We start from the raw sequence: 27,000 nt of genomic DNA, 5'->3' as shown, positions 1-27,000 counted from the left end.
GAGGCAGAGATCTAGCTAGGTTGACCCACGAAGATATGCACAGGTTCGGCCCGTGGGTGGGTCTCCTTGGGGCCGCTTTTGAGGAGGGATGAGTCCTAGTGCTCATCCTGGCGCGAGAATCCTGCATGGTGTGACTGTGACTCTCTCCTGGCGTGTAAATGCATCAAATCCACAAGGTCCCAAAGTTGTTCACATGTGTACATCAAATGGGATCCAGAGACCAAATTATAATCACAATTACTATTAGAAATGGGTCATGTGAATTCTCCTCTGAAATGATGTGTTTGGTCTCTACTTTTGTAGAAATGACACCCGTTTTGATATGGATATCTCGTAAAACGACCAAATGGGTCTAATCTACTTTGAATCGAAAGCTTGATTGGCGGTCGTTTTTATATCAATTATCAAGTGTATGCTTTCCTTTCATGTTATCTCTAACATGAGTACTGCAACTAATCAATGCCTTTCTTTTCCAATGGGAGACATGGATTTAGCATGAAGGAGATTAATATGTTTGGTAGTGTGATAGCGGTTACTTTTTAAATAATTTTTTGTGCTGAAATACATGTTAATGATATTTTTTTTAAAAAAAAAATTATTTTTAACATCAGCACATCAAAATAATACAAAACATATTAAATTTTAGCAAAAAAAAAATTAAATTTTTTTAGGAACACCATTTGCACCGCGTTCCTAAATGCTTTCTAATTTTTGATATTTTGATTTAATAATTTGAATAAACCTTGTATTTGGTGATGAATTTGATATTTTTTATGGTTTCAATTATTTCATATTTGGTTTGCTTATTTTCTAGTTTTTTTAAGTTATATATATAAAAAAAAAGAACCATATAAATGAATGAAGAGGTTGAAAATTAGAGCTCACATTGATAAATCCTAGTACCTTTTATGAGACTCTATATCATGGATCATGACTATATTTAATGAAATTTATCTTTTTAATTAAAAACAATCTCAAACATGATCTAAAATTATAGTTGTCTAAGCAGTCTAAAGTCTTATATAATTTAGAACTTGAATTAATTGTTGGATCAACCCAAGTTTATTATTTTTATTCAAAACGATTTTGTTCTTTAATTTTAATCTGGTCAAGATTGGATTAGATTTAATTAAGTCATTCCAATAAGATCAAGTCAATATAAAAAATAATTAGAAATGAAATAATCCGAGTCAAACTCTAATTTGCCAAGTTATTAGATCGACCTATTAAGCTGGTCAACTTTAATGGATATGGTTAACATTAAATTGTTATTCACGGATTTATTAACTCCATATGGAACCTCTAGTCTCTTTTGACCACTATTTTATTTATTAATAATGATAGAAAAAAATTAAAAGATGTGATATTTTTATTATAGATAAGAATATTATTCATTATCTCACATTTCACTATGGACATACTATTTAATTTTTTTATGTTTTTATTTTTATTCACAAAAATTTTTTTCATGCATGATTGCTTCCTTTTGGAGTCAAATTAAAGGATAATTGACTCAAATTTATTGATCAATGACAAGATTGAAAGAAGAACCAATGTGAGAAATGTGCAAAAAATAGGTGATGGGTTCAAAGTTCCCATGAAAAGTTTGGTTTAGTCCTCCAACTCTTCAAATTATACCCATTTATTACCTTAATTTTTTTGCAATTTAATTTTTCAAAAGTTTATTTTTATTATTTCTTAGCCTCTATTTTGAGAGAGAAAAGAGGGTGAGATCATTGAATTTAAGAGCTAGAGAGAGAAAATCAATGTTAACATCAATCTCGACCATTAAAATAGTCAATCTTGGTGTTAACATGTTCTATTTGGTGAGAGGAGTTCTATTTTGGTGTTCTTTCACCTTAAAATTGCCTAAAAAACATATCTATACTCGAGAAGATTTTTTTTTCATGTTAATTTCGAGTTTTTTTGTAGTTTTTTATGTTGTTTAAGGTAATCAATGACTTTATTAAGTTGCTTAGAATCTTTTATAGTTGTTTTAGGTAAAAAAAAATGTATTGAAAAATAGGTTACTAGGTTAAAAGGTGAACGCTGATTTTTCAGGCTGAATATGGGGAAAAGCATATGACGTGTTATCTAATTGTCTCAGCATATGATGTATCGTTTAGCTTTTTTTTCCAAAGAAAACATGTTCCCGTCTTATTGGCATTTTTTTTAAAAAAAATAAAGGTCCACATGCCTAGATTCTTTCTAGCCCAATAACACTTGACCTCTTTCATTCTTTCATACTATCTATCTTTCTTTCTTTATTCTGAATTTTCCTTTCAAAAAGAAATTGATGCTTTGTTATATGTATTTTTTTAATTAATGTTTTAAATTATATTTAAGTTAATACCCCTCTTTATTGTTTTTTTTAATTAGCTTTATTTTAAATATCAATTGTGTTTTAATTATTTTGTATGTATTTAGTTTTTATGAGATTATTTTAATTCATCTATAATTTTTTAATGTTATATATATATAAAAAATAAGTGCAATCTTGCATGAGATTTTTTTATTTTTGATTTTATTTAATTAATTTCATATATGTGTTTATTTCTACTATCATTTGATTAAATAAAAAATTTATTTTAATAAACAGATTCATTAAACACAACAAAGTAAATGCCCATTATTATAAAATCAAATATCTTGATCTATACCTGTCACTTGATTTTTCCAGTTATGTTTTTAGTTATTGTTAATGATTTTTTTTATTCATTGATATAAATAATTTTGATTTATTTAATTATATGCATATTATTTTATTAACACTTCATTATTTTATGTAAAAAAGATGTCAAAAAAGCTCACAAATTCAATTTTTTTTATTGAAAAAAAATATAATCCGCGGGGAATGGAGGTCAAATAACTAATGTTCACTAATATCTAATCATTAAAAAAATAAAATCCAACCGAACGGCATCAACAACAAGAAGATAACTAAGATGATCACAGATATCAAAGATGATGACGAGAAAGGCTATATGTCACGAAATTGCCGATGGTATAGGAAGCCTGTTAAAGAAAATGTTGCAGTATCAAGCAAAGAAAAAGAATGATATGATATTGAAGAAAGTGTATGGAATAACAATTTGCATTGCTACGAGTTTAATTTATGTTTGTTTTCATCAAATTATGTGTTGAACTCATTTTAAAATTTTCGTTTAATCTTAATAATTATAAAAGAGATACAATAAAAAATAATTATACAAGGAATAATAAAAAGTATCCCAACGTCAAAATGAAATTCTTTTGAATCTCAATGCATTTGACAAAGATTATAATAATTCAAGATCAAAGTGTGGAGATGCTACACAAGTAACCAAATCATCCATTTGTCAAAAACTAGACCAAAAGCCCATAAAAAGAATCCAGATGTTTATCAAGTGATTGGTGAATCAAAACCTCTAACCCCTTTTGACTTGAAACGTGGACTAAAATTTTTTATAACACGTGTCAAGATGCACGGTTTTCCCCTTCTCTCTGCCACCCAAAAATCCACACTTTCTATCCTCAAGACCGCTTTGCTTTGCTTAGTGAGCAGCCAACATTCTTTTTTTTTTTTTTTTTCTACGTAGTACACTTCAATGCATTCATGTATTAATGTAAACCCATGATTTTTCCTGTTGAAAGGTTGAATCTTTATGCAAAATGTTACTATGATTCTATTGTTGTGTTCGCTTGATGTTTCCGCTCTATGTGTTTTGTTTTGAAATTTGCGACTCTGTGTAAATAGACTTGCTAGTTAATTCTAGTATTTTTGTGGTTTAGCAATACGAAGCACTTCTTGGATTTGGGAAAGTGGGTTTTTCTGCTCCCCTTCTGTTTTGGAAGATGGATAATTGTAGTCTTGAACTCCCTTTGGCTTCTCTTTGTGTCGGCCATTAGTTATATTTAATGTATGAGGTGAGAAATGTTTTGAAGCGCGCCGTGAGGATTCAAATGTTATGATCGAATCCAATGAATGTACCAAAGCATGGGGGTTCATGATATGAAAATGGGTTTTGTCTTGATGAGTTTAATAGAGTTTTTTGAGGATTTTCATCAAATAGGATAGGTGCATATCCAGTGGATGTAGAAATGATTGTGTGACCGTGCATCTTAAGTTTTTATAGGTAACCATTTATTGTATGATTAAATAATGGGGAAGCATGATTTATTTTATTGCTTGTGCTATGATTTATTAATCTTTCAAGAAGAATGAAGTTCCTCCTAATGTTGGACTTTCTATTCCCTTTCCTTACCACAGGACCCTTCAACATGGAGATAGGCACTACAAGGTAAGCATTCCTGATTGACCTTTTACAGTTATTTTACCTTTTCCTTTTCAGAAAAACTGATGTCATAAATTAAGCTGAGCTTATGATCATGGTATGATAGGCTTATAGTTTCTCGATAAGATGCTTTCTGCCATGCCCTTACCAAGATTACAATAGCATCTTTAAGTTGATACGGCAAAGAGGGGAGACAAAGCCAACTGTTATGTGTGGATAGGATCTTCCAATTCAAAAAGTTGAAACTGTTGGCAATTGCCCAAAAAGGATATTTCAGATTTGCTATGCCGAGAATGTTTTACATCGGCAACCTCTTCTCTTTGCTTTTAAACTGCAGAAAAGGACTCAAGTTTTTTCTGCCAGTTACCAATGTTTTTGTTCGCACCCCCTTTTGTTTGATTTTTCTGTAGCTGTCACCTCATTTCCCTATTGTTCAATGCATTTCAGAGTAGTTTACCTCTTCCTGACCATGCTTAGCTTTGTTATGATTGGTGATAGGTGTTGTATTGGCAAACAAGTACCATGGTTTTCACGGAATTCACGAATGTTAGATGTGGAAAGCATCCATAAGCTTCCTTATCATGTGTTTGGCTGCACCATTAAACCAAGCAACCTAAGTTTTGCTCATTCTTATTGGGGCTCTGCTAGGAAAAATTGGATGAGCAATGTATTGTGGAGAACATATACCATGCCTGTTAGTTTGGAGGAATCTTCGTCAGAACAGCCAGAAGACTATTCAGATGATGAAGGGAGTTCATCCGAGGATTTACCAGAAGAGCCTCTTGATCAACCATTGAGCAGTGATGAGGTGAGCTCACATTTTCACTTCTGTTTGGTAAAGTTTGATAATATCAGTTACAGAGTTTTGTCATTGCTGAAACAGTAAACGGGCATGGAGCAACTAGCATTCTCTTCCAATCGAGACCTTCTCTTTCTATACCCCTAGAATTCAATGATCAATACATTGAACCATAGATAAATAAATTAATAAATAAATAGAGAGCGAATATCTTTCAAGGTTGGACTGGCATCTGTTCCTTGAAGACTTTTAATTGCATACTTCCTAGCAATGCAACAATTAAATGAAAACATGAGAAGCATAGAAGCCAATAGTGTACACTTGCTGGCATCCTCATAAACATCGAGTGGAGTAAACTGCTTTTAATTATGTTCAGCATGTGATTGTGTGTTGACCTCAAATAATTTAGTAGCTTCCATTTTGATGTTTCTTTCTTTGGCTGGGTAAAATTATATTGGTATATTTGACATGAGCATTGATATTATTATTTTGTTTGTTCTGTCTCATTTGCCATATTCTTCAATTTACATGTGAAGTTCTATTTCTTGCTATAGCTCTGCTTCATTTGAAATTGGACGTTAGTTTTCATCAGGATGTGCTGGACATTAACCTCATTCCTGAAATTCTGGTGCTGCCAAAATTGAATATGCCTGCTAAGGTCGTAGCTGTAATCTTTAGTACAGTATAACAATGAAATTGCCAAGTGTGGACTCTGTTAGGCCAATTGACATGCACTATAAGAAGAAAAAAAATGTCTGGGTTGTGGTCTATCCTTTGAGAAAGAAACGTGGACTGATATTCTATAGTTTTTGACAGTTGAAGGCACTGCTGCTTGATTCTCAGAGAAAAAACCTTGCAAAAAAACTAAGTGAAGCAAATCAGCAAAACCGGTTTCTCAAACGACAGGTTTGTATATGTGGAAACTTGGGTATGTTTAGGAGGAAAACCTGATGTTATATATAAAAATTCCTTATGCATTTTGTTGGTGGTTTTGCTTGCATTCTTGCTGCATATGATTTATATCTGATATCAGGACTATAACACATTCATGGTCTGACTTTGATGGATGATTTGCCATCTTGTTGCAGTTGTCATGTACTTTTTTTTTTTTTTATCATGCCCCAATACTCGACACAAGTAAATCCCTGTCCCAAAAGTTTTGGCTCATTTGGATGGATCCTTTTTCTCCATTTAACTATCATAAAAAGTTGTTATTCTCTACTCACTTGCCCCCTGGCCCTGCCCTTTGCATGATGACACTAGGTACTGAAAAATGTTAACTTTGACACCCCTGCTCCATACAGACAAACAACCCCTTCAATATGTTGTGTATCTCTAAAGTTGCAATGCATATGCTAGATTTCTGCATATCCCAAGTACTCTGGACTCCAGAATACCTATCTGAAAACTTTCAATAAATACAACCTTTGGTTCCTTTGTCAGAATTACATCAATAAAGAGGGTGCAATTTGGAATATCATCGTGTCATACATGGTAAATTAATCGATGCTATCAGAGGAAATATAGTCTCTGCAAATTATAGAAGATGTTAAGAAATAGAATAATGCTCTAATTTTTTAAAAAACTGAAACTTATTTAAATACAATATTTTTTTGCATTTGGAAAACTAGTGTGTGTTTAGTAACAAAAATCTATTTTCTTTTTCCAATATTTCTTTTCCATTAAAAAATTGAAAAACATGTTCATTTATTGAAAACGAAGACAAGTTTTTCATAAACAAATATATCAAGATTACAAATATTTTTCATAAAAATCAAAGTTATAATTTATAATAGTAATGTTAATATTTTTGAAAAGCTGTGTTTTTAGTGGGATGTCGTTGTACGAAGCCTTTGGTCTAACATCCTCTGTTTTTTTTTTTTTTTAAATAATAAATTTGCAGCTGCATGTAATGGAGGATGCACTGGTAAACTTCAAAAGTGAACTTGCTGTGATGGAACTTGAAATTCAGGTTAACAGTGGACTATTTGAACAATTGTCTCGTTTTCTGAATCTCCCATTTCTCATATGAGAAATATCTCCTTTTTCTTCACCTGAAGCTTATTGAAGAACTGCTGATGTTTTATTACCATGTATAGCATGAGTCAGTGTCCCCAGCAATAAAAAAGTGTCGCACTCCTCGAACTGTGGATGCGTGACATACCTGTCCCTCAAACCACTCTTGTATGGATGGCTCTGATCCAGGCAATTCAACAATCAGTGGTTAGGGATATGGCCCAGTCTTGGGTTAGCATTATGTTTTGTGTGCGAGTAGTCTAAGCCTCTATGGGCATTATTGCTCGAAAGCTCTATTATACATGTATTTTGTTAGTAATTCAAGCAGAAGTTCTTTAGGATCTTCTTTTACTTTGGAACGAGCAAAGGGCTTATTTTAGTAGTTTGGTTATTTATATTTTCAGAACCATAATTGTTTGCATTTTGCTGAATACAGATCAAAGCGTCTAATTGGTTGATCTAAAAGCTTTGTTGAATGGATTTAGGCAGAATTAGCTGCACGTGCTCCCTCTATAAATCAGATATTGTGAATCTTAAAAGGCTCCATGTACCTTTTCCATATCTTGGTGATGTCAACCAAATATAGAAGTGCTCTAATTTTTTCTTTTGATGGGCAGGCTTTGGTCACGCTGTCAGAAGAAATGGCTCAATATGAAATTCCAGAAGGGTCAAGAAAGATAAATGGGAAATACGTACAATCTCACCTGCTTTCACGCTTAAGAGGTACATAGCTTTTTGCATGCATGTTTTATGATTGTAATTTTGGTCCTTTTGAACAAGTAAATTTTGTGGCTTCTCCAAATGCATGGCAAGTGCAATGCAGCAGTCTTGCAAGCAAGGTCAAATTGCAAATCTTAAAAATTTAAGGTTATTCCTTTTATAATTTCCTCAGTTTCTTGTGGCTTGAGCACATGGTGCTAGGTGCATCATGCATGTTTTAAGGTCAACTTTGTTGTGTTGCTTAGCTTTGTGAACCAGCATGTAATTACGTCTCAAGACAACCATCTTAGTTTTTTTTTAACACAATGAATGTAGCTCTACTATTTCTTTTGATGCTTTTGCTTTACTGAGGCTTTTCCGTCATTTTCCTCACAAAAGTTCAATTGGCGTTTATGTTGCTGTAAAGTTCTCCAAGAAAAATTGAAGGAGCAAATAAAGGATGTGGATGCTGCAAAATCCAAGGAGGTATCCTTGTTCTGGTGTGGCATGGCAGAGGTGAGAATGCAAGAAACCACCTTCATATTCCTAAGAAATTATACCGACAAATCTGGATTTCAAAATATTTTGAGTAATGTAAAGGAATTTGGTGGAGGGATAACCTCCTCTCATAAAGATTCATCTATTTTCAGAGTGTACAAGTAATGGGCTCCTTTGATGGCTGGAGTCAAGGGGAGCACTTATCACCAGAGTATGATGGTTCTTTTACTAAGTTCTCGGCAACATTAATGCTCAGACCTGGAAGGTGCGATTCTATTGAGCAAGCCGAATTCTATTTTGTTATCAAATCTTCTTCAGTTTTCTTCGTGTGTCCTGACCCCCATTGTTTTTCAATGTTGAAGGTATGAAATCAAGTTCTTGGTGGATGGAGATTGGCAGCTGTCTCCTGAATATCCCACCATTGGCGAGGGACTAACAGAAAATAACTTGCTAATTGTTGAGTAGTCTGAGGTACACTGATCATTTTGGTTCTCTAAAAATCCTAGTAAGCTTCTTTAACTCGAGCTAGGAGCTCAAATGGAAAGGTATCTGAAAAAGGATTTCTGGAAAAAGTAGTTGAAGTGCATAAGAATAAACGTGAAGGAATGCTTGAACCAGTCTCTGCTTTATTATTTCAATTTATGGATGCTTAGCTATAAGTTTGGACAACATTCATCAATGGAATATGATACCATTATTACAAATATACAGGATATAAACTTTCAGTATTTACTTGCTGAAAACTTTACCCGCAATTTTTACTTGAAATCCTCCAACGACGGTGCCGTACTCAAATATTCGGGTGTTTGATTATTGTTTCGGTACCCAAAAAACAAAATGAAGATAGAGATGGTAAGGATAGAAATGATATATTTTCATGTATTTTTTCATGTTGAAAGTATATAAATTCATTCTATAAATCTAGTTTAAAACTGTTTTATAAATATATTTATTTTTATATTTTTGTCAGTATTTTTTCAACTAAACAAATTTATCTCTTTTGCATCTGTCCATTATGTTATGCTCTAGGACATTAATCAGAAGATGCCAAGTGCAACATCCAATGTGCCACATAAATTAAATAAATTTGTATTGTGGTGAGAAATGTTTTTTAAAAATAATTTTTTATTTAAAAATATATTAAAATATTTTTTTTTAATATCAACCATCAAGATTATAAAAAAAACATATTAAAAAAACTTTAATATAATATTTAAAAATAATTATTTACTTGAAAATATATTAAAATATTGTTTTTAGATTTTGTTTTTTTTAATATCAACACATCAAGATTATAAAAAAAACACATTAAAAAAACTTTAATATAATAATTTTTAAACTCTAAAATAATATTTGAAAGTAATTTTTTACTTGAAAATATATTAAAATATTTTTTAAAAATTTTTATTTTTTTAATATAAACATATCAACAATTTTAATTTTCTAGTTCCAAACTGCATTGGATTCGAAACACAAACATATATATATTAAGTGTATATACAATTATATGTATATCTTGTTGTTCTTTAACTTATTTATTGATGTTAATAATATGGTTATATGTTAATAATAATTTTATTTACATATGGTTAATCAAATTTATTACATTATTGACTTAAAAAAATAAAAATAGTTATGATAAGTTTTTTCTTTGAAAAACATGTGGATGGTTAACGGTTATCCAAATGAGTATATCTGATGGTTGAAATATGATAATAAAAAATTCAAATATATTAAATAATGGATAAGCAATCGTTATTGCTATTTTCAAATGGATATAGTTATGGTTATAATATTAAGCGACAGAAAAGATAATAAGACAGAAAAAAATATCACCTTCTATTAATTTTATTAATTTTTTAAACTCGTGATTTATGTTATTAAATTAAGAACAATATATATAAAAAAAATCTTCAAACCCAATCCCTAAAAAATAAAATGTTAAAAAATTAAATCGGGAAAAAATTACACAAAAAAATAAAAATAATAAAGGTTAAATTAAAATAAAAAATAAATTAAAAAGCAATAATAAATTTTCAATTTGAAAATTAAATTGAAAAAAACAAAAAGATTAACAAAAGAGAAAATATCAAAAAAATAAGAATATAAAAAACATACTATAAACTTGGATTGAAGAGTAAAATTTAAAACAATAAAACTTTTTATAAAAGAACTAGAAAAAAAATCAAAAATCAAAAAAATAAAAATCAAATTGAAAATGTTAATACATGATAAATAAATAAATAAAAAATTAAACATGTCTCTAATTATTTCTTCTTATTTCCTTATTCTCTTAGTTCCTAATTCTCCTTTTCTTTTTATTTCACTCCCTAAATTCTTTATCCTTCTCTTATCATTTATATTATCATCATAAAAATAAAATAAAATACGTAAAAATGGGGCATGGAAAACACAATTGAAGGAAAACAACTAGAAACTAATAAACTCAATATGTGTTAATAGGAAAATTCCAAAATGTCTCTCTGTATTGTAATTGGAAGTAAGAACAACATTATCAAAAACAAGAAGAATCAACTCAATATTGTTAAAAAAAAAAAGAAAAAAACTAAGAACTAAAGCACTGATACAGTTTACTAAACTACAAGAGTACTCATCGTGTAACTTCTTTGATTTCTTTCATGGGAAAGAGAGGAAAATGCAACCCTAACAGCCTGCAAAAGGGCACAAAAACAGATCCACGTAAAGCAGCAACCATAGCGAAGCACACTACCGATGCTTATAAAAAAATTTGACAAAAAACAAAGAAAACTCTCTTGTCTCTCTATTAATAAACCCTACTCCTCCTTATTCCTCTGCTTATATTCTCTTCTAAAGGAAACCTCAATGTACACCACTCTTGTCTTCTTCATCTTTTATCAATTCCTTCTTGACTGGTTGAAATAAATTCTATAACTATTTTGATGCTCTTTCTCTCTACTCCTTCTTCTCAAAGAGCTTTTGCATGCTCTTTTCACGCGCTTATTTGCCACTTTGGCTCCAGCAAACTAGTCTGGTACAGTCGTTGCCTCAGCCTCGGCCTCGATCCCCGAAGAAAACCACACAAGATTAAATTACTTTATTTTTTTTCTTTTAATTTAATACCCTTAGCTTCTTTCTTCCTACTTTGAACCATCTTGTTTTTTTTTTTTAATTAAAGGAAGGCTGAAAAATGGAAAAATCGAAGAGAAATGTGAGCGAGAAAATGTTGTTACATAAGCAGAACAAGAACAATAAGAAAGGTGATGATAAAAAGAACAGGTTCTTGATAAGTATCAGTTTTCTTGGTAGTGCAGGGCCTATAAGGGTTGTGGTTAATGGCGATGATCTTGTTTCTGGGGTCATTAGCACTGCTCTAAAGATTTATGCTCGTGAAGGCCGGCTACCAGTTCTTGGCTTTGATGTCAGTAACTTCCTTCTGTACTGTGTAAATGCAGCTTCAGATGGTATTTTCACTTACCCTTTCTTTAAAATCTTATCACTAACAAAAAAATATATATCATTTCACGTTCCTTAGAAGTAGTAGATAGTTTTATTTAGAGGGAGGGTGTTCTTTCGTTGTTCTTTTATAAATTTGTTCTTTCTTTTTTCTGCCTTGAATTCAGTCTTATTATCTTTTTAATTATTATTTGATATTACTTGGATATCTTCTCATGCATAAGAAAGAGGAACTAATTAATTTTTATGAATTCGAATATTGGTTCGATCATCATGAGTGTTACTAAATCAATAGTGTTACATTGTGTTCCTTTTTTGCCAGTTTTGATCTCTTTTTTCTACGGTAAAAATTACTATAAAAATAATTATTAAACCCAACCTATTTGGAAACTCGTTGACTCGGAACATGGATTAATTTGAGTTTCATTTCAAACCAATTTAAAAACTAACCCAACCATGTCTAGTAAAATATTCTCCAACAATACTTATTAAACCCAATCTTTTTGGAAATCCGTTGACCCAGAGCATAGATCAGGTTGAATTTCATTTCAAACCAATTTGAATAATCAAATCAAGCAAAACCCTGGTTAAACCCTGTTGGGTCAATTCCAATGAATTTTTTTGTTTTGTTTAAAACAACTTTATTTTATTTTAAAAAATTAAAACAATGTTGTTGTTTTTGTGACTTGAAATATTACCATAATCTGATATGTATGGCTTCAACCGTAAAATATATTCATAATTCTTATAATTTGGTGTTTCGTGGATTTAATTTCATTTATATGCCAGTGTTTTTTTTTTAATTTAATCAGGTTAACAAACTAATGGGTGGGATCTAATTATTTATATATATCATTATGATATATAATTCATTGGTGTTCGTTTCATTTAGCGTTGAATCCATGGGAACCAATAGGTTCTCACGAGGGAAGGAATTTTGTGCTGTGCAAGAAACAGGTGCAGCAAGAAACAACAGAAGAGAGGGCCGAGATCATAGCCAAAAAACCATCTGGCTGGAAGGCATGGATCATGGCTCAACAAGTCCTTAAATTCTAAAATATAGTCTCCTAAACTAAATCAATTCATTTTCAATATTGCAATTAAGAACAAGTACGAACCAAGCATCTTGTAAGCTTATAATAAATGCCTGTAGTCATTATGATCTGTGGCCAGGTGTGAGCTCTCCTGCCATACCCTAATTAATTTATATTTTGATGCTTCTCTGGGGCATATACTAAAGACAATTCTGCCACAATATTGAAAGCTTTTGTTCTCTTTATACAATTCCAATAATGTCTGTCTTAATAGTTTAATTACAACGAATGGCATCTTTGGCACATATATGTTAGTTTTTATATTCTAATATTCTTGATTCTTTAATTTTGTTTGCTGGTGATCTTAAGCGGTCCTTTATCTAAAGGGACGGTTCTAAGAATACTAGTTACCTCACCTCACCAGCGTTTTGTTACGGGTTGAATTAAGATTTTTTTTAGTGTAAGAAAAAATACAACTGTTGTTATTGTAAGTTTCTAGCAACAAAAAAAAATATTGATTTAAAATTAAATAAAACTTATACGTGCCAATAAATATCAATATTAGCACAACGATAACTTGGCTAATCAAGCAAAAATCCTATTTGCTTTGAACAAAAATAAAATGAAATCGATCTAATGTTTTTTTAATAAAAAAAACTAAAATAATGATATTTTTAATAGATCTGAGTCAAACTAGGTTAACATATTCAACCCATAAGCTAAGTCATGTCCCTTGTGAGTTTAATAATCTTGTCTTTTTAAATCTATTTTTTATTTAATTGAACAATTAATGATCTAAAAAATAGAAAGGGTCTTAATCAAAAAGTTTTTAAAAATACATAAAAAAGGAGAGTTTGAATTAAATTTTTTTTCTAAAAAAAACATATAAGTCATAGAACTTACGGGCCTTGCTTACTTTTGGTCCCCGAGCATGAGTTAATTGTTTTTTTTCTACATTGAAGAGCATAACATGTCTTACTTTATGACAAAAATATATCCTAATGGTGCAGTCAATAAAGAAAATGAGTGTTTTTTCTCTCTTCTTTTCTTCTTCTCTCTTGTCACCTTAACAAGTTAGAGAAGTGATGGTTAAAAGTGAAAAAAAAAAAGATTTTGAAAAAGAAAAACATATTCACACTAGGAATTAAGAAAGATCAAAGTAAAGGTTTTGGAGAGAATTGAAGGAGAAGAAGAAGGGTGAAGGGAGCTATGGTTATTCTTGCATTTTACACTTGAATTATCTTCTAACAAAGTAACAAACTTATCTCAAGTGATCAATTTGATCGATTATAAACTCTAACCATAGATTATATTTTATGTTTTGGAGGAGTTAAATAATATGGAAGAGGTTTATGATTATTAAACTGTAATAATGTTTTCGTAGTTATTGTATTAAAATCCACATCATATAGAAAATATAATTTTTTTTATTTATATGGGAAAAAAATACCTTATTTTGGAAGATGAGTTTTAAATTACTTGGAAATAAGATTTAAAAATACTAACACCAAATCATAATTGGGCTAAAAACATTTAAAACACTATCCCGAAAGCCCATGAAGGCCCATTAAAAAGAATAGTGACATTGAAAAGCCCATGGAGGTGTTCAAATTCCGGGAGCCTGTTATCCACACATCCTTCCCTCCGTGCTTCAAATCCAAGGCCGGAAAAAAAAGAGGGTTCATTCGAAACAAATTTGGCGAAGAACCGATTTATAGGATTCATTCTTGGTAAAAGTAATTATGGTGTACAAATTTCGGCAGTGCATATGTAAGGAGGTCACGAATGGTTTAATGTATATATTCTTAAGAAATGTAGGTTTATTTTATTTTATTATTTATTAAGGACATAATATTATTTTTATTTTCTTTTCAGTTTAACTTACAAATAATCTCTTTTATTTAAATTAAATTTATTTTTTCAATGCAATATTAATAAAATCTTAACTTTCTCCTCTTTTAATTTTATATTTTTAATACATATAACAACTCTCTTGGAATATGTATACAGCACTTGCAACTCTTAAAGCACAAACACCAAGGTGATATGGAACACAGAGTCCTAAAAACTATAATTGCCTCTACGTTTGCTGTTTATTTTTATTTTATATAAACACGTGTAAAGGTGATTTTTAAATAATCCTTTTTATTAATCTAGTTATTCAAACCAGTCTATATATCATATATATCTTAATTAGTTTTATAAATTTTAAAATTAATAATTATATAAATATTAAGTGAACTTAAAATTTGTAGAATTCGATCTAATAAAATTTTAAATTTTTAACAATTGATGCCGGTAAGAGTCACATTCCACACAATTATATCTTTTCATTGTTACCACAGAAGCTTGAAACTTTATTGATACCACTTCATTTGTATTTGACTAGTAGCTGTTAATTGTCTAATCCAGGCTCTTGCGCAACCAAAGAGCTGCCAATAGTCGTAATCAACCACCATCACCATTCCCTTTTCTCTTAATTAATCATGGATTCCTACATGGCATGGCATGTTTAGAGTCTCATGGCATAATAGTAATGATTACTAGCTTTCCAATAGTAGCGGAGGAGGATTCGTATTTATATTAAAGCTAATCCCATCTTCTGATCAAGGTGGGCATTCCCTGCAAAGATTGGTGAAAAGTGTTCTAAACACTAAAGGGAAAAAAGAGAAGATTTTACATGTAAGTTGTTGAAAAGCCATGGCACTTGATGTGTGGAGGTGTAAAGGTGGTTTCATGCAGTGAGGGGGCCCTTATGCTGGTCTTAGGAGGTGGTGTAGTGCTCGTTGGTGGAGGCTGTCAAAATCACACATGGAACCTCTAGTCAACATCAAACGCCCAGCACCATAAATTTGTTTGCTGATCTTGCTAGAAAGAGATAGGGACCCCATGCCCGCTTAATTGCGAGTTCTGTAGAATTAGATTCAGATAAAAGTTGAAAATGGCTAGTGCTGGTACGATTTCCCATTAACTAATCATGGTGTCAAAGGCTTCAATGCGAAAAAGGTTATCAAAGCCACCATCTTATGTTGACTTGGCTTCGTCTTAATGGTGCAAGAAATCACCCATGATTGAAAGTTAGCCAACTGGTCTTTAGCCATTTGCTTTGCCCCGATGGGAATAGGGATAGTAACTTTTATGTCAAACACATTTCATTGGCAAGTCAAATGGTTCGATTAATTCGTAGGTTTTTTCTTTTGTCTTAAAACTCGTTTTTTAAATTGTTTAAAAACACCAGTAACGACATCGTTTCGGTTCTTTTAAAATATCAAAACAATGATATTTTAGTTTTATTTTTTTAATCCAATATCAACCTGGTAAGGCATGGTTTTTATAACTAAGTTTTTTCTAAGATGTTTTTGCTAATTAACCTCTCATTTAAGAGATCGAAGCTTTCATAAAGGTTACCTGGACTTGATCATTGAACTAGCTAAGCACCTTTGACGAGAGCAAAATTTAAAGACATATCATATGTATCATCTTGTCTGTACAACACATTGCCCTGAGTTAATGCTTGCCAGGTCAAGGTTCACGCTACCTTCGGCCTTTAAAAAAAAAAAGGCACCAGGAATTCTTATAACATTAATTAGCTTTACATATTTATAAATACCAAATCAAAAATTAAGAAGAGAAATGTTGGTATGAACTCAAATCATATAATATGCAGGTACAGTCTAGCAAGGGAAGATGTATTGGATTTTTGGTGTGTGATTGGCTACAGTAAAATCATACCTGCATCAACAACACAAAGAATCTTTGCGACCTCATGCCCTGTAGCTACCACGAAATAATGGTCTGCCATATTTAAAGAATGTGGGTTCTTGTAATTAATTCTTCTTCTTTTTTATCAAATAATTGGTGTTTAATACTTTTTTTATCTGAGAGCAATTCGAGTTGATCAAATCGTTATCTCAACTGATTATAACTATGCCAAGTTACAGTGGCAAGTTATTATCTTAGGATAGACTTAAGCTCGTCCCTACACATCTTCATAAAATGATAAACCTAACCCAAAACCCTATGATCTGTTATTTTCCCTGCTGCTTACTCATTTTAACGATAGCTTTTCCCCTACTGCTGTCCATAATAATTGGTTATCGGATAACCTTAACACCAACTATATTTACTTTTTCCCATCTTCATAATGAAGCTAGCTAGAGATTGCCTCAACATGTCCTCATGCTCCCATTTGATGCTAGCAGTAGACCAAATGGCATCTTTAACTTTTTGATTTCAGATCTAACCCTAGTTTCCTAGCACGACTGGAACATGTTTTTCATACCTAGCTAGGGATGATATTGAAGTTTCTTAACTAAGTGGAGTCATTCCTGCTTGGATTTTAGGGTCTTCGTGAGCTGTGTGTGTGTGTGTGTGTGTGTGTCTATATATATATATATATATATATATATATGGGTAGCTAGATTCCATGTGAGCACAATTTTTAATAAATTCATGTTGAGAAATGTCTGTCCAGATTCAGATAGTTGATGGTTCTAACACAATTTATTTTTTCTAATTTTTCTTCGATTTATACCCGTTGAGATCACAAATCGGTTGATTTATCAAGCCATTTCAAGTTTTAAAGCAATGTGATTTTAAAAGAAACTCATTTACCAACTAAACGTATCATTCCAAGCACTACAACGCTCATTTAGTTCATCATAGAAGAGCAACAGCTTGGGAATAATTCTCTTGTATGAGTAATTAAAGACCTATAGTAGGCAGGGAAAACTAGCCATTGTCTTGGTGTCTAGGCACCCTCAAAATTTTTTGAAATTTGTTATTTGACCTTATGTTGGTCACCGAAGGTGGTCCATATGTAGTTTATTATTCTTGTAGTGTCCCCATCTAATTATACTCCTGTAAACAGGCTTTTGTATGGATAAAAAGAAATAGAAAGAGAGAGAGATAGAGAACGATAACAAAGAATAAGACATTCACTTCAAAAGGTTAAAAGGACGTAGTAATTAATATCCACCCAAGAAGTAAGGTACCTATCCCACCAATTCAATCCACAAACAGGGAAACTATGGAAAAATATTAGCCCAAACTATATATTAAAATAAATAACAATATTATATCGAAGAAAATTACAATTTTATGAATTTTTTATGTTAATTTTTAGTTTTCTTAGTACAAATAGTCATATAATAAAGTCTAATTTTTACTTTTAATCCAAAAACTGGAAGGATACTTACCATCCCATTATCTAGACATCTCTACAGTCAATATATAAGCACATTGGGTTGGCGTGCCGTCTATAGACCGTGGCTGTGAATATGAAAGATCCATTTAGAAAATTCGTAATTCCCTTCTTCATGCATGTCGCATTCAAAATAATATTTAACAACGGGAAAGAAAATCATTTAATAGGTGATCTAACAATAAAAGCATGAAATTAATAAATATTTTATTTTATATTTTCAGGTTTGAACTTTATAGTTGCTAATATGATGATTATTATAGATTTATATTGTTATTAATTTCAGGACCCGTGTGATTAGTCGAAATACGCATAAATTAATCCGGACACCACGTTAATTAAAAAAAAAAACCTCTTCACATAAAACCAACTTGACTGAAATTGATTTCATTGCAGTTAAAAAAAAATACCTTCGCAACATTAAACATAAATATATATATATATTGAAACAAGACTAAATTGTTTTAGTAATTTTTAAATTGCATCTCTCTCTCTCTCTCTCTCTCTCTCTCTCTCTCATTAACTTAGATGAATAATTATTATTCTTTACAATGGTTTCAAGGTTTGAATTTCAATAATCAAAGAAGAGAATAAATCTCCTTAATCATTAAGCCACTTCTTTGAGTTACTTTTAATAAAAATATATTATATCAGTAGGCTTCGACCTTAAAAAAATGGAAGAGTATTTCTTTATCTATGATTAGCGGCAAACTCAGAATGTCATGGTCATGCGACTCCCTTGTTCCACTAACGACTAATCATTCATGTTTAGAACATATTTTTTTATTCTTTCAAAGGCATGGTTGGTATATTTATCAAGCAATTTTAATGATTTATTTGCATTTATTGCAAAGAAATATCACTATTACAATTATAATTAGAAGTAGATAGAATCAATACACAGCGAATTAGATAAGGTGTCCATGTCAAAAAAATAAAAATAAAAAGTTATCCCCGGCATAATTAATCTAGCTGCCAGAAACCTTTGCATCAATAAATTGAACGGTTCAAGATCACTCTAATTTATCTCCGTCGCACAGCCGCACGAAACTAAAAGTCATGACAAGCTAGGGTGTTGAGGATTTTCTTTATGCAGAGGTGGTGACAAAGGAGAAGGATGCCACCGTTTCCAAACTAGAAATATCAGAAGCTAGTCCGAAGAAAATGCAGGCCGAGAGGAATCGAGGGCATCCAAGCAAAAGAAGATAGAAAAAGGACTCTTGATCCAATTGAGAATCTTTGCAATTATATAAAAAGAAGTACCCATTTTATTCAAAGGTTGACAAATAGATACACATCTCGATTCTTAAAAAAAAAAATTCTAAGAAACTACATGGAAGAGGTCTTCAAAGCAAATGAAATTAAAAAAAAAAAAATTAAAAATTGACCGAGAGGTGTTGGATTCTCACTTTTACCTTTTAACCTCCAAGTCTAAAGTCTCACTCGCACCCTCATCAACTCACAACCATTTCACTCCACTAAATTCACAAGGGTTCCTGAGTTTTCATTGACTCGGTAGCTCGAACTCAGCTGAGTTTACTCGTAATCTTGAATCTCCTGCGGCAAGCTGCCATGCGGAGGTGGCAATTAGTGGCCTAGTATGCCACCCAAGCATGAGACACCCGTTGTTCTCCTCTACCCTATACCCATCACCCCCAGCAAAGAGGGCCAACAACATGCTAGCTTGTTTAAAGGCATTCGACCCGAGATGAACCGGGTCGAACCCAGCCGAATCGAACCGAGTTCTCCACTGAGCCAACGTTTCATGTCGCTCAACTCGGTCAGCCCCTTCGCAGGCCACCACATTACATATCTGCCTCCCCAAGTACAACTCAGACATAACCAGGTCCTGACTCGTTGGAGTCACCCCGGACCCTTCGAGTGAGTCAAACAAGCTTGAATAGTAATGCAAGGCCTCGGTGAACCGGTCTAGAAAAACCGGACCGTTGTGGTTTGCTTCTTGCTCAACAATCGTCACGATTTTAGGCCTCATGGCCTTAACAGACCCAAGAACCTTATCGATGCCACCCGGCCGATCCAACAAGCGATGCAACTCAAAAACTGAGTTAACAGCCACTGCCTCCACCTCTGGAGGACGGAGGTCAAGCATCTCCGCCTCAAGATCTGCCAAAGAACTTGCTACGAACCCACGAAACTCGAATTCTACCCCAATAGTTTGAGCCAATTGTGCTAGCTTCCACCCCACTTGCTGCAAAGCATCAGTATTATCGGGCTGCGGCGGTCCAATTCCCGTCAGCCGAAATGCTGGCGGACCACCAGGCCTTAATGCAAGCGCTTGCATTAAAGCCGGCCATTGCATTCCTTGTTTTAAGCCAAAATCGATAACGTGGACTCGACTTGCATTAGCGAAAGCTTCAAGAATGGCTTGATTGGCAGTAAAATGTGCGAATTTGAGATAAGGGCAAGTCTCGTAGAAATGCATCTCTAACGTATCTGAATATGAAGAATCAAGACAGTGATCTTGAGGGAAAATCTTGTAAATTCGACGAGCTAAAGCTTCAGCAAAGTACGTGGCAACCTTTCTCATAGCACCAGCTTGAGATGCTGCAAGTACTCCAATATGCTTAACAAGGGCATCAGCAAGTTTAAGATTTTCTTGCTGTATTGCCTCTGCACAAGCCAAAAGGGTATGAACAAGACGGACCCCAGTTTCCTGTGAGTCAATCAGGACTACAGGTCTCGTGGGCTCCGATAAAGTACCTGAAACTGCCATTATTGCTTGTGGAGAAGAAGAAGGAGTACAAGACGAGTTGGAAGATTGTAAGGAATTCACAGCTAGCGTCGGCGCGGTATTGGACCCAACTAGGGTGAGCTTCATTCGCTTCCTATCGTTGCTCTTATCGAATTCTTGTGGAGGATAGGCAGCTACGCCGGGAATTGCTCTGAGATCATATTCAGAGTCGTCAACAAATGCTTTAGATTGAGAATTATTGGGGAAATCTAAAGAGGTCATTGTGGAAGGATTTGAATCTTGATTATTGGAAAGAAGAGTAGATGAATCAAGATCAGGAGAAGGTAGATTGTTGAGCTCAGAAAGCATGCTTTGAACCCAACCAGAGAGATCTGAAGGGTTGTAATGGACAGTATCAGAAGCAAGATGAGAGATTCCATCCTCTGAACCCAAAACCATCTCTAGTTGTTCAAGTTTTTGAGCTACATCAGCCATTTCCGAAGACTTAATTTTGTAACCCAAAACAGCAAGTAATTCATCCATGCCACCTGCATCTTGATCATCTTCAACCCATAATTTTCCTTTCCCGGTTGCCATTGACGAAGAAGAAGATTCAGCTTTGTTGCCAATAGAATTCCCAGCACCACCAATGGTTTCTTGATGTTCTCTCTTCATTTTTGGTGTTTTTTCTTGATTGCAAAAGAAAAGGGTTCAAGAAAGATAGGGAGGGTTTCTTTATGGTTTCATTTCATAGCTTGGTGTTATGGTTGTGACATGGGAGATGAATTATGAGTTTATTTGCTTTGTTTTTTCTTTTTTTCTTTTCTTAAGAAAAAGAAAAGTTTGTGAAGAAATGATAGGCAGCTGGTGTGATGGATGAGAGGTCCAACCAAAGAACAAGAGGGGGCTGAAAGTGGAAGGGATGAGGAACAATGGAGATGGCCATTATTTTTCCCTGTCCTTTATTTTATTTATTCATTTATTTATTTATTTTTGGGTTTGTGAAAGTGATGGTAAATCTATTCTTCTCTTTCCTTTCTATCTCTAGTAATTAATTAAATTAATTTCTTGTTTTAGTAAAACTTTAGATTTTGCATCAAATATTAATTATTGAAACATGGCATGAGCATTACCCCCCCGGATATTCAACCCCACGTATGCACAAATGATAGAATTTTTTTATTTTTTTTTACATAATAAAAATAATTATAGCAGAAATGACATGTTTGTTTATTTTTTTATTAAAAAAATTGAAAATCATTTTAAAATTATCTCGGGCATAAATTTATTTTATGTAAACGTACCATTTATTTAACCAAAAACATTCATGTTTCCTCCAATCTTCAAGCTACTAAATAATAAATAAAAAAATTCATTAAGATTACTTCTTTTATTTCGTGTGATCGATGATCCGAGGATCCTTCTGGAACAACCTATTATTGCTGAAACCACTCACATCAGAAATAGAAAAATTGTGAAGAATTAACTCAAGATTATCCCCTGATTTTAGAGCATTAATGTTGAGTTGAGTGTGAACTCAGAATACCTATCCACAAAGCAATTATTCCACTCCACTGACCCCTTCCAATTAATCAAGAGCTCAAACACCAAAAAATCCAAAATTCGATTAGAAAAAAAACCCAAAAAGATGGTAAAACCCTTGCTTTGAATTATATAAGTGGTCAGTGGAGTATGTTTTTCTATAATTATCAAAGTGTGAGGAAGAAAGAGCCGTGGGAGCACCGCAAGCTCAAAAAGATGGAGGTGGTGATGGGTCACTCGTGCGATGATTATATACATACGCTTGCACAACTCAGGTGGCCGTACGCTTTAAAAATATTACTCTCTTTCTGCTTCTTGCTTGCTTACAAACCCACGAATGGGAACAACTCCTTCATCACCCTTTTCAACCTTGCGTGGTTACATGCTTTTATTATTATTATTATTATTACTACTTTTATTGGGAAAAAATATATCTTTTTTTTTTCGATTCCCTCCCTTTCGATTAATTTACAATTACGAGAACGCTTGTTGGGCATCTAGAGAACGATACTTTTTTCTGTTTTTTCACTTTTTAATGGATGGATTTTGATTAATATTTATTTTATCAAAATCAATGGATATGGATTTGTTTGGATAATTTTCTATAAAGTTAATACATTAATACAAAAATAATAAAACAAAACAATTAGAAGCCAATAGGGAAAATATATATATAATAGATCTCTTAATACATGGATTCAGGCTAGCTTATTATTAAATACAAAATACTTATAAAATGCAATAAAAAATCAGTTTTAATTCTGGAAAAACAACTTCACGTATCAAAAATAAATTTCTTATTAAAATGTTTAAAGTAGCAGTAAAATAACTAGAAGGGAAAACGTCTAAGAACTTGAATTCTAAATAACACAAAATAGAACAAATAAAAATAAAATCAATATTTTGATAATTTTAATATTTATCGAGAGTTTTATATAGTAAGTATTGCCCGTGTAATTCATTATTTTAATCTCTGGAAATTATAAAAAAAAGACAATTCAGTTCTTTTATTTTGAATGGATGAATTAAAATATTTATTATTATTTAGATGAGTATAAAAACTTTTTTTTTTAAAGAGAAAAGTAAAAATTAGCAGAAACAATGAAATATTGTGTCTTATTCCAAAAAAAGAGAATCACCCACGCACCACCTGAATCAAGTGGGGGAAGACCCATCTTTACTACATGACCACATGAATATTATCAATGGTCAACTTTTGGACCGAACACAGCAACACAGCAAGTGGTCGTCAGAGGCCAATCACTGAAAGCTTAGTGTCGTTCAGTTGCCAACTGGCTCTCTGTTAAGGCAAGTGTACTTCACGTCAAAGACATGATGACTAGGAAGGCTACTTGATGCATACTATAATTTTTTTAGTTTTGGTAAAGGGACCCACAAGATAACTGGAAAGATTAGATCGAAGGGTGAAGGATTCAGACGTCGACATCGAATTTTGGACCACCACACACCACCACCCTCTCCCTAGTCCCCTCCCCTGCTCCTCCTCTTGTGGGACCCATTTCTCAAAGTTACGGAAATTTAGGTAACAAAGCTGACGGCGTTTACGTAACGTGCCGTCTTTTGATCTTTCTTTCAAGCAATGTTTGTTTGTTCCTCATGGGAGATAGAATGCAATTTAATCATCCTTTAAAACCCTAATTCATGATTATCAAACATAATTGCTAAAATTAACAGATAATCTAATATCTGCACTGGTTTATGTTATAGTAAAACCCAATAGGACACTTGCTCAGATTATGCATGATGATGCTCCGGAAGACAGCATGCAAGAGAACTTGAATTTTTAAAAGTTTAGATAATGGATAATTATTCGTTAATACTAATCTTATATTCTTTATGATTGAGAATGCAGAGAGTTTGTGATGAATGTTTGAGTCCCTGCAAAATAGTTCTTTTATGAGATTTAAGGACTTTTTTATAATTAAATCAATAACTTATAAATGAGGAGTTGTAATAAATAGCATTAAATTCTAAAATTAAAAATGTTTGTTCTTAGTTTATATATGATAAATGTTAAGGATATATTATAAGAGAGTGAAAATTGTAAACATTTTACCTAAGTTATTCAGAGAATATTTATAACCTCTGTACCTTAAACTTTTTTCCTCTTATTCGAGGAGTCATGAGTTTCTTCCAACATCACATCTAGGTGGGGAGGGAAACCCTTACATCAACATTAATATTGATAGAAGTACCACGTACCTATAGAAGACGATCATACGTCATTCTACACATGATATTAATATCGATGAAATTAACCCTTATAATCAACATTAATATTGAATAACGTATGAACAAATGTTATATGATTTTTTTGCACAGCTAGGATGTAGGGAGATGATGATCTTAGATTTTTCATATTAGGTGCTTGGAACTGAAGTAATTCTAGGCTCTAGCATGTTGGATCTGACATCTTACAAGACCTATAAGAAATTGGGTCTAGCGTGTAGCTAAGCTCAAGAAAATTAGGTTTGACATCTTATCGGATACACAGACCATTGGTTTTAACGCGTAGCTGAGCCCGAAAAAGTTGGACATGACCTTTTATCACACCATTTTTTTACAAGTTTTGATTTCTGTTAAGCTTTTATGTTGACTTTTCTTTCTTTTTATCCCTTTAACCATGGGTTTTAAAAGAAATATTTCAATATGAAATGCATTGATCCATCAATAGATTAGACGAGTTGATTCAAATTAATCAAAATAACATCATTCTCAATAAAAATATATAAAAAAATCAAATCAGGTACGGGTCAATTAGGTCAATTAGATCATAATTGACCTACCAGGTTAGTTGTTACATCCAGGTTAGGTTAAAGGCAAATCAACTAGCCAAGTCAAACCATGTTTAATGATGGTTTATATATAAATAATATATTTAAATTAAGAAGAAATTCATTCTCTTTGTGAGAAATTAATATGTATTTTTGGGTAAAAAGACTAATAAAAAATAATTATAATTATTGTTGTTTGAAATTAAATATTAAAATGCACAATTCTAATATGGAGTAATTATAAATCATATTACATTAATATTTATGAAAATTTATTCAAGATATCATAAATCAATTTATACTTATCTATATATCAATTCCATCTAAAATAAAATTAATTGTGCACTAACTATAAAAAATATTAGAAACATGTAAAGTTATATAAAAATGTGTCTTTGATTTGAATTTTAATGATATCATCAATTTAAGTGGAATACCCATGCAAAGTCTACAATCAATTATTAATTTTTATTGAATTTTAATTATGCATAAAAAAGGTAAAGGTCGAATGATAAATAAAATAATTTTCCATTCCATTCTTGTATTTTTTTAACTAACTAAAAATAATAATAGCTTGTAAAATTATAAAATACAGTTAGATCACAATTAGATTTTTATTATAAGTTTAATGGATTAACTTGAGTGAATTTAAAATAATATTTTTTAAAAAATTAAAAAATTAAATTAAATATTAATCAAATTACTCGGATTTTGACTAAATCAAATCCCATATTTTTTTTAAAAGAAAACACAATCTAAATTAAATTCTGGATTGATGAGGTCCGAATTAATCGATGTGCGGAGATAAATTTTGGAAAAAAAATTAAACGTAGTTCTTTTTTTTAAAAAAAAAAATAAAAAAAAAATTAAACGTAGTTCTTGCTTGGCCGTTTGTTTGTTGGAGAGTGGCGTTTATGTAACGGAGTGGAAACGTGGAGGTAGGATGCCGTTATGGCAATTTTGGCTTTTTATTTCTTTCCTTCTTTATTTTTTAATTTTCCAAAATTTTAAAAAAAAATCAGTGTAAAGCGGAGAAAAAGAAAAGAAAAAAACATTGAAACAAGGGGAGCAGTACTGATTACTGACACCTTCAACTCTCATGTTGGTCCATTACCATGTGATTCTGCCACGTTACCTAGATTCTCATCTCATGATGGTCCCCACCCATCCCTCACCTCAAAGTTTGTTACTTCCAAATTACACTTTTTCACTATTACTTTTTCTTAGAAAACCTAATTTATTTTTTATTTTAAAATATAATTGAAATCAAAAGTTATTACGCCTAGTTAAGTTTATAACATTACTCTGGGTTTAAGTTGCAAATTAGATAAATTAACTTGAATTAATTTAAATTAATTTAAAATTATATTATTTTAATATTAAAACAAAATTAAAATATCATTATTATAATATATATATATATATATATATATATATATATGTCATACTTATCTTTGAGAAGTGGACAGCCTATTTTCCCCACATCAATTAAGAAAACGACTTAATTTAAGCAATTTTACCCTTTTGCTGTGGGAATCTTCCTTAAATTCGACTTTTTCTGATGCTGATAAAGATCGGATATGTTTTCTTAGTAGCTAATTTTCTTTGATTTACTGTTTTGTATATAAAAGCAAAATTATATATATAGTCGTTTAGATGTGCATATATAGTATAATTACACTAACCGAACCATTTAAGGTAAGAAAAAAAACCATTTGAATTTAATAAATAACCTATATCAATGAATCGTAGAATAACAAAGAGAAGTAATACTAATTTTACAATATATTCTTATAAAAAAAATAACTGAAAGAAATTAAGATTTTTATGGGTATCTCATGTAAAAATAAAAGGATTTCATTTATAAATCTCCCAAGTCTTGCAATCGAATCCTTTTAGTGAGCAATTCCATAAACTACTTTAAAAAAATAATTATAAAAACGTGAAACTTTTATTTATTGTTGTTGTACAAACCCGCAAATTGATATTTTTTTAGTAAGTAATTTCATAAAT

General features: G+C 31.8%; 3 protein-coding genes across 9 annotated transcripts; 2 read left to right on the top strand and 1 right to left on the bottom strand.

The window, feature by feature from the left end:
• Nucleotides 1-3,398: 3,398 nt before the first annotated feature.
• Nucleotides 3,399-8,990, top strand: LOC133670425 (protein PTST, chloroplastic). 7 transcript variants are annotated; one of them, XM_062090918.1, is made up of 9 exons: nt 3,399-3,536; nt 4,250-4,280; nt 4,773-5,082; nt 5,890-5,979; nt 6,977-7,045; nt 7,707-7,812; nt 8,216-8,304; nt 8,439-8,551; nt 8,649-8,990. In XM_062090918.1, exons 2-9 carry the CDS (start codon nt 4,261-4,263, stop codon nt 8,749-8,751), a joined length of 900 nt encoding a protein of 299 aa, XP_061946902.1. In that variant the 5' UTR covers nt 3,399-3,536; nt 4,250-4,260; the 3' UTR covers nt 8,752-8,990. The 7 variants fall into 7 exon arrangements, with proteins under 7 accessions (XP_061946902.1, XP_061946901.1, XP_061946903.1 ...); XM_062090917.1 differs by having other exon boundaries at nt 3,499-3,633; XM_062090919.1 differs by having other exon boundaries at nt 3,503-3,605.
• An 851-nt stretch (nt 8,991-9,841) lies between these two features.
• Nucleotides 9,842-13,005, top strand: LOC133671028 (uncharacterized). Its single transcript, XM_062091644.1, has 2 exons — nt 9,842-11,729; nt 12,614-13,005. Exons 1-2 carry the CDS (start codon nt 11,456-11,458, stop codon nt 12,775-12,777), a joined length of 438 nt encoding a protein of 145 aa, XP_061947628.1. The 5' UTR covers nt 9,842-11,455; the 3' UTR covers nt 12,778-13,005.
• A 6,198-nt stretch (nt 13,006-19,203) lies between these two features.
• On the bottom strand, nt 19,204-21,600 carry LOC133671031 (DELLA protein GAI-like). Its single transcript, XM_062091647.1, has one exon. The coding sequence runs from the start codon at nt 21,323-21,325 to the stop codon at nt 19,463-19,465; it is 1,863 nt and encodes a 620-aa protein (XP_061947631.1). The 5' UTR covers nt 21,326-21,600; the 3' UTR covers nt 19,204-19,462.
• Between the last annotated feature and the right edge of the window lie 5,400 nt (nt 21,601-27,000).

This window comes from Populus nigra, chromosome 13, assembly GCF_951802175.1.
Source record: "Populus nigra chromosome 13, ddPopNigr1.1, whole genome shotgun sequence".
NCBI classification, from domain to species: Eukaryota; Viridiplantae; Streptophyta; class Magnoliopsida; order Malpighiales; family Salicaceae; genus Populus; species Populus nigra.
The sequence above is the reverse complement of the archived record's forward strand: the minus strand, read 5'-3'. Positions and strand labels throughout refer to the sequence as shown.

What these genes read in the sequence shown, in the direction of transcription:
- LOC133670425 (XM_062090916.1), top strand. Translation starts at nt 4,201, where the DNA reads ATGAAGTTCCTCCTAATGTTGGACTTTCTATTCCCTTTCCTTACCACA. An exon ending in ATGGAGATAGGCACTACAAG is followed by an intron (nt 4,281 to 4,772) that starts GTAAGCATTCCT and finishes GATTGGTGATAG; the next exon opens with GTGTTGTATTGGCAAACAAG. An exon ending in TCTGGTGTGGCATGGCAGAG is followed by an intron (nt 8,305 to 8,438) that starts GTGAGAATGCAA and finishes ATCTATTTTCAG; the next exon opens with AGTGTACAAGTAATGGGCTC.
- LOC133671028 (XM_062091644.1), top strand. Translation starts at nt 11,456, where the DNA reads ATGGAAAAATCGAAGAGAAATGTGAGCGAGAAAATGTTGTTACATAAG. An exon ending in TGTAAATGCAGCTTCAGATG is followed by an intron (nt 11,730 to 12,613) that starts GTATTTTCACTT and finishes CGTTTCATTTAG; the next exon opens with CGTTGAATCCATGGGAACCA.
- LOC133671031 (XM_062091647.1), bottom strand. Translation starts at nt 21,325, where the DNA reads ATGAAGAGAGAACATCAAGAAACCATTGGTGGTGCTGGGAATTCTATT.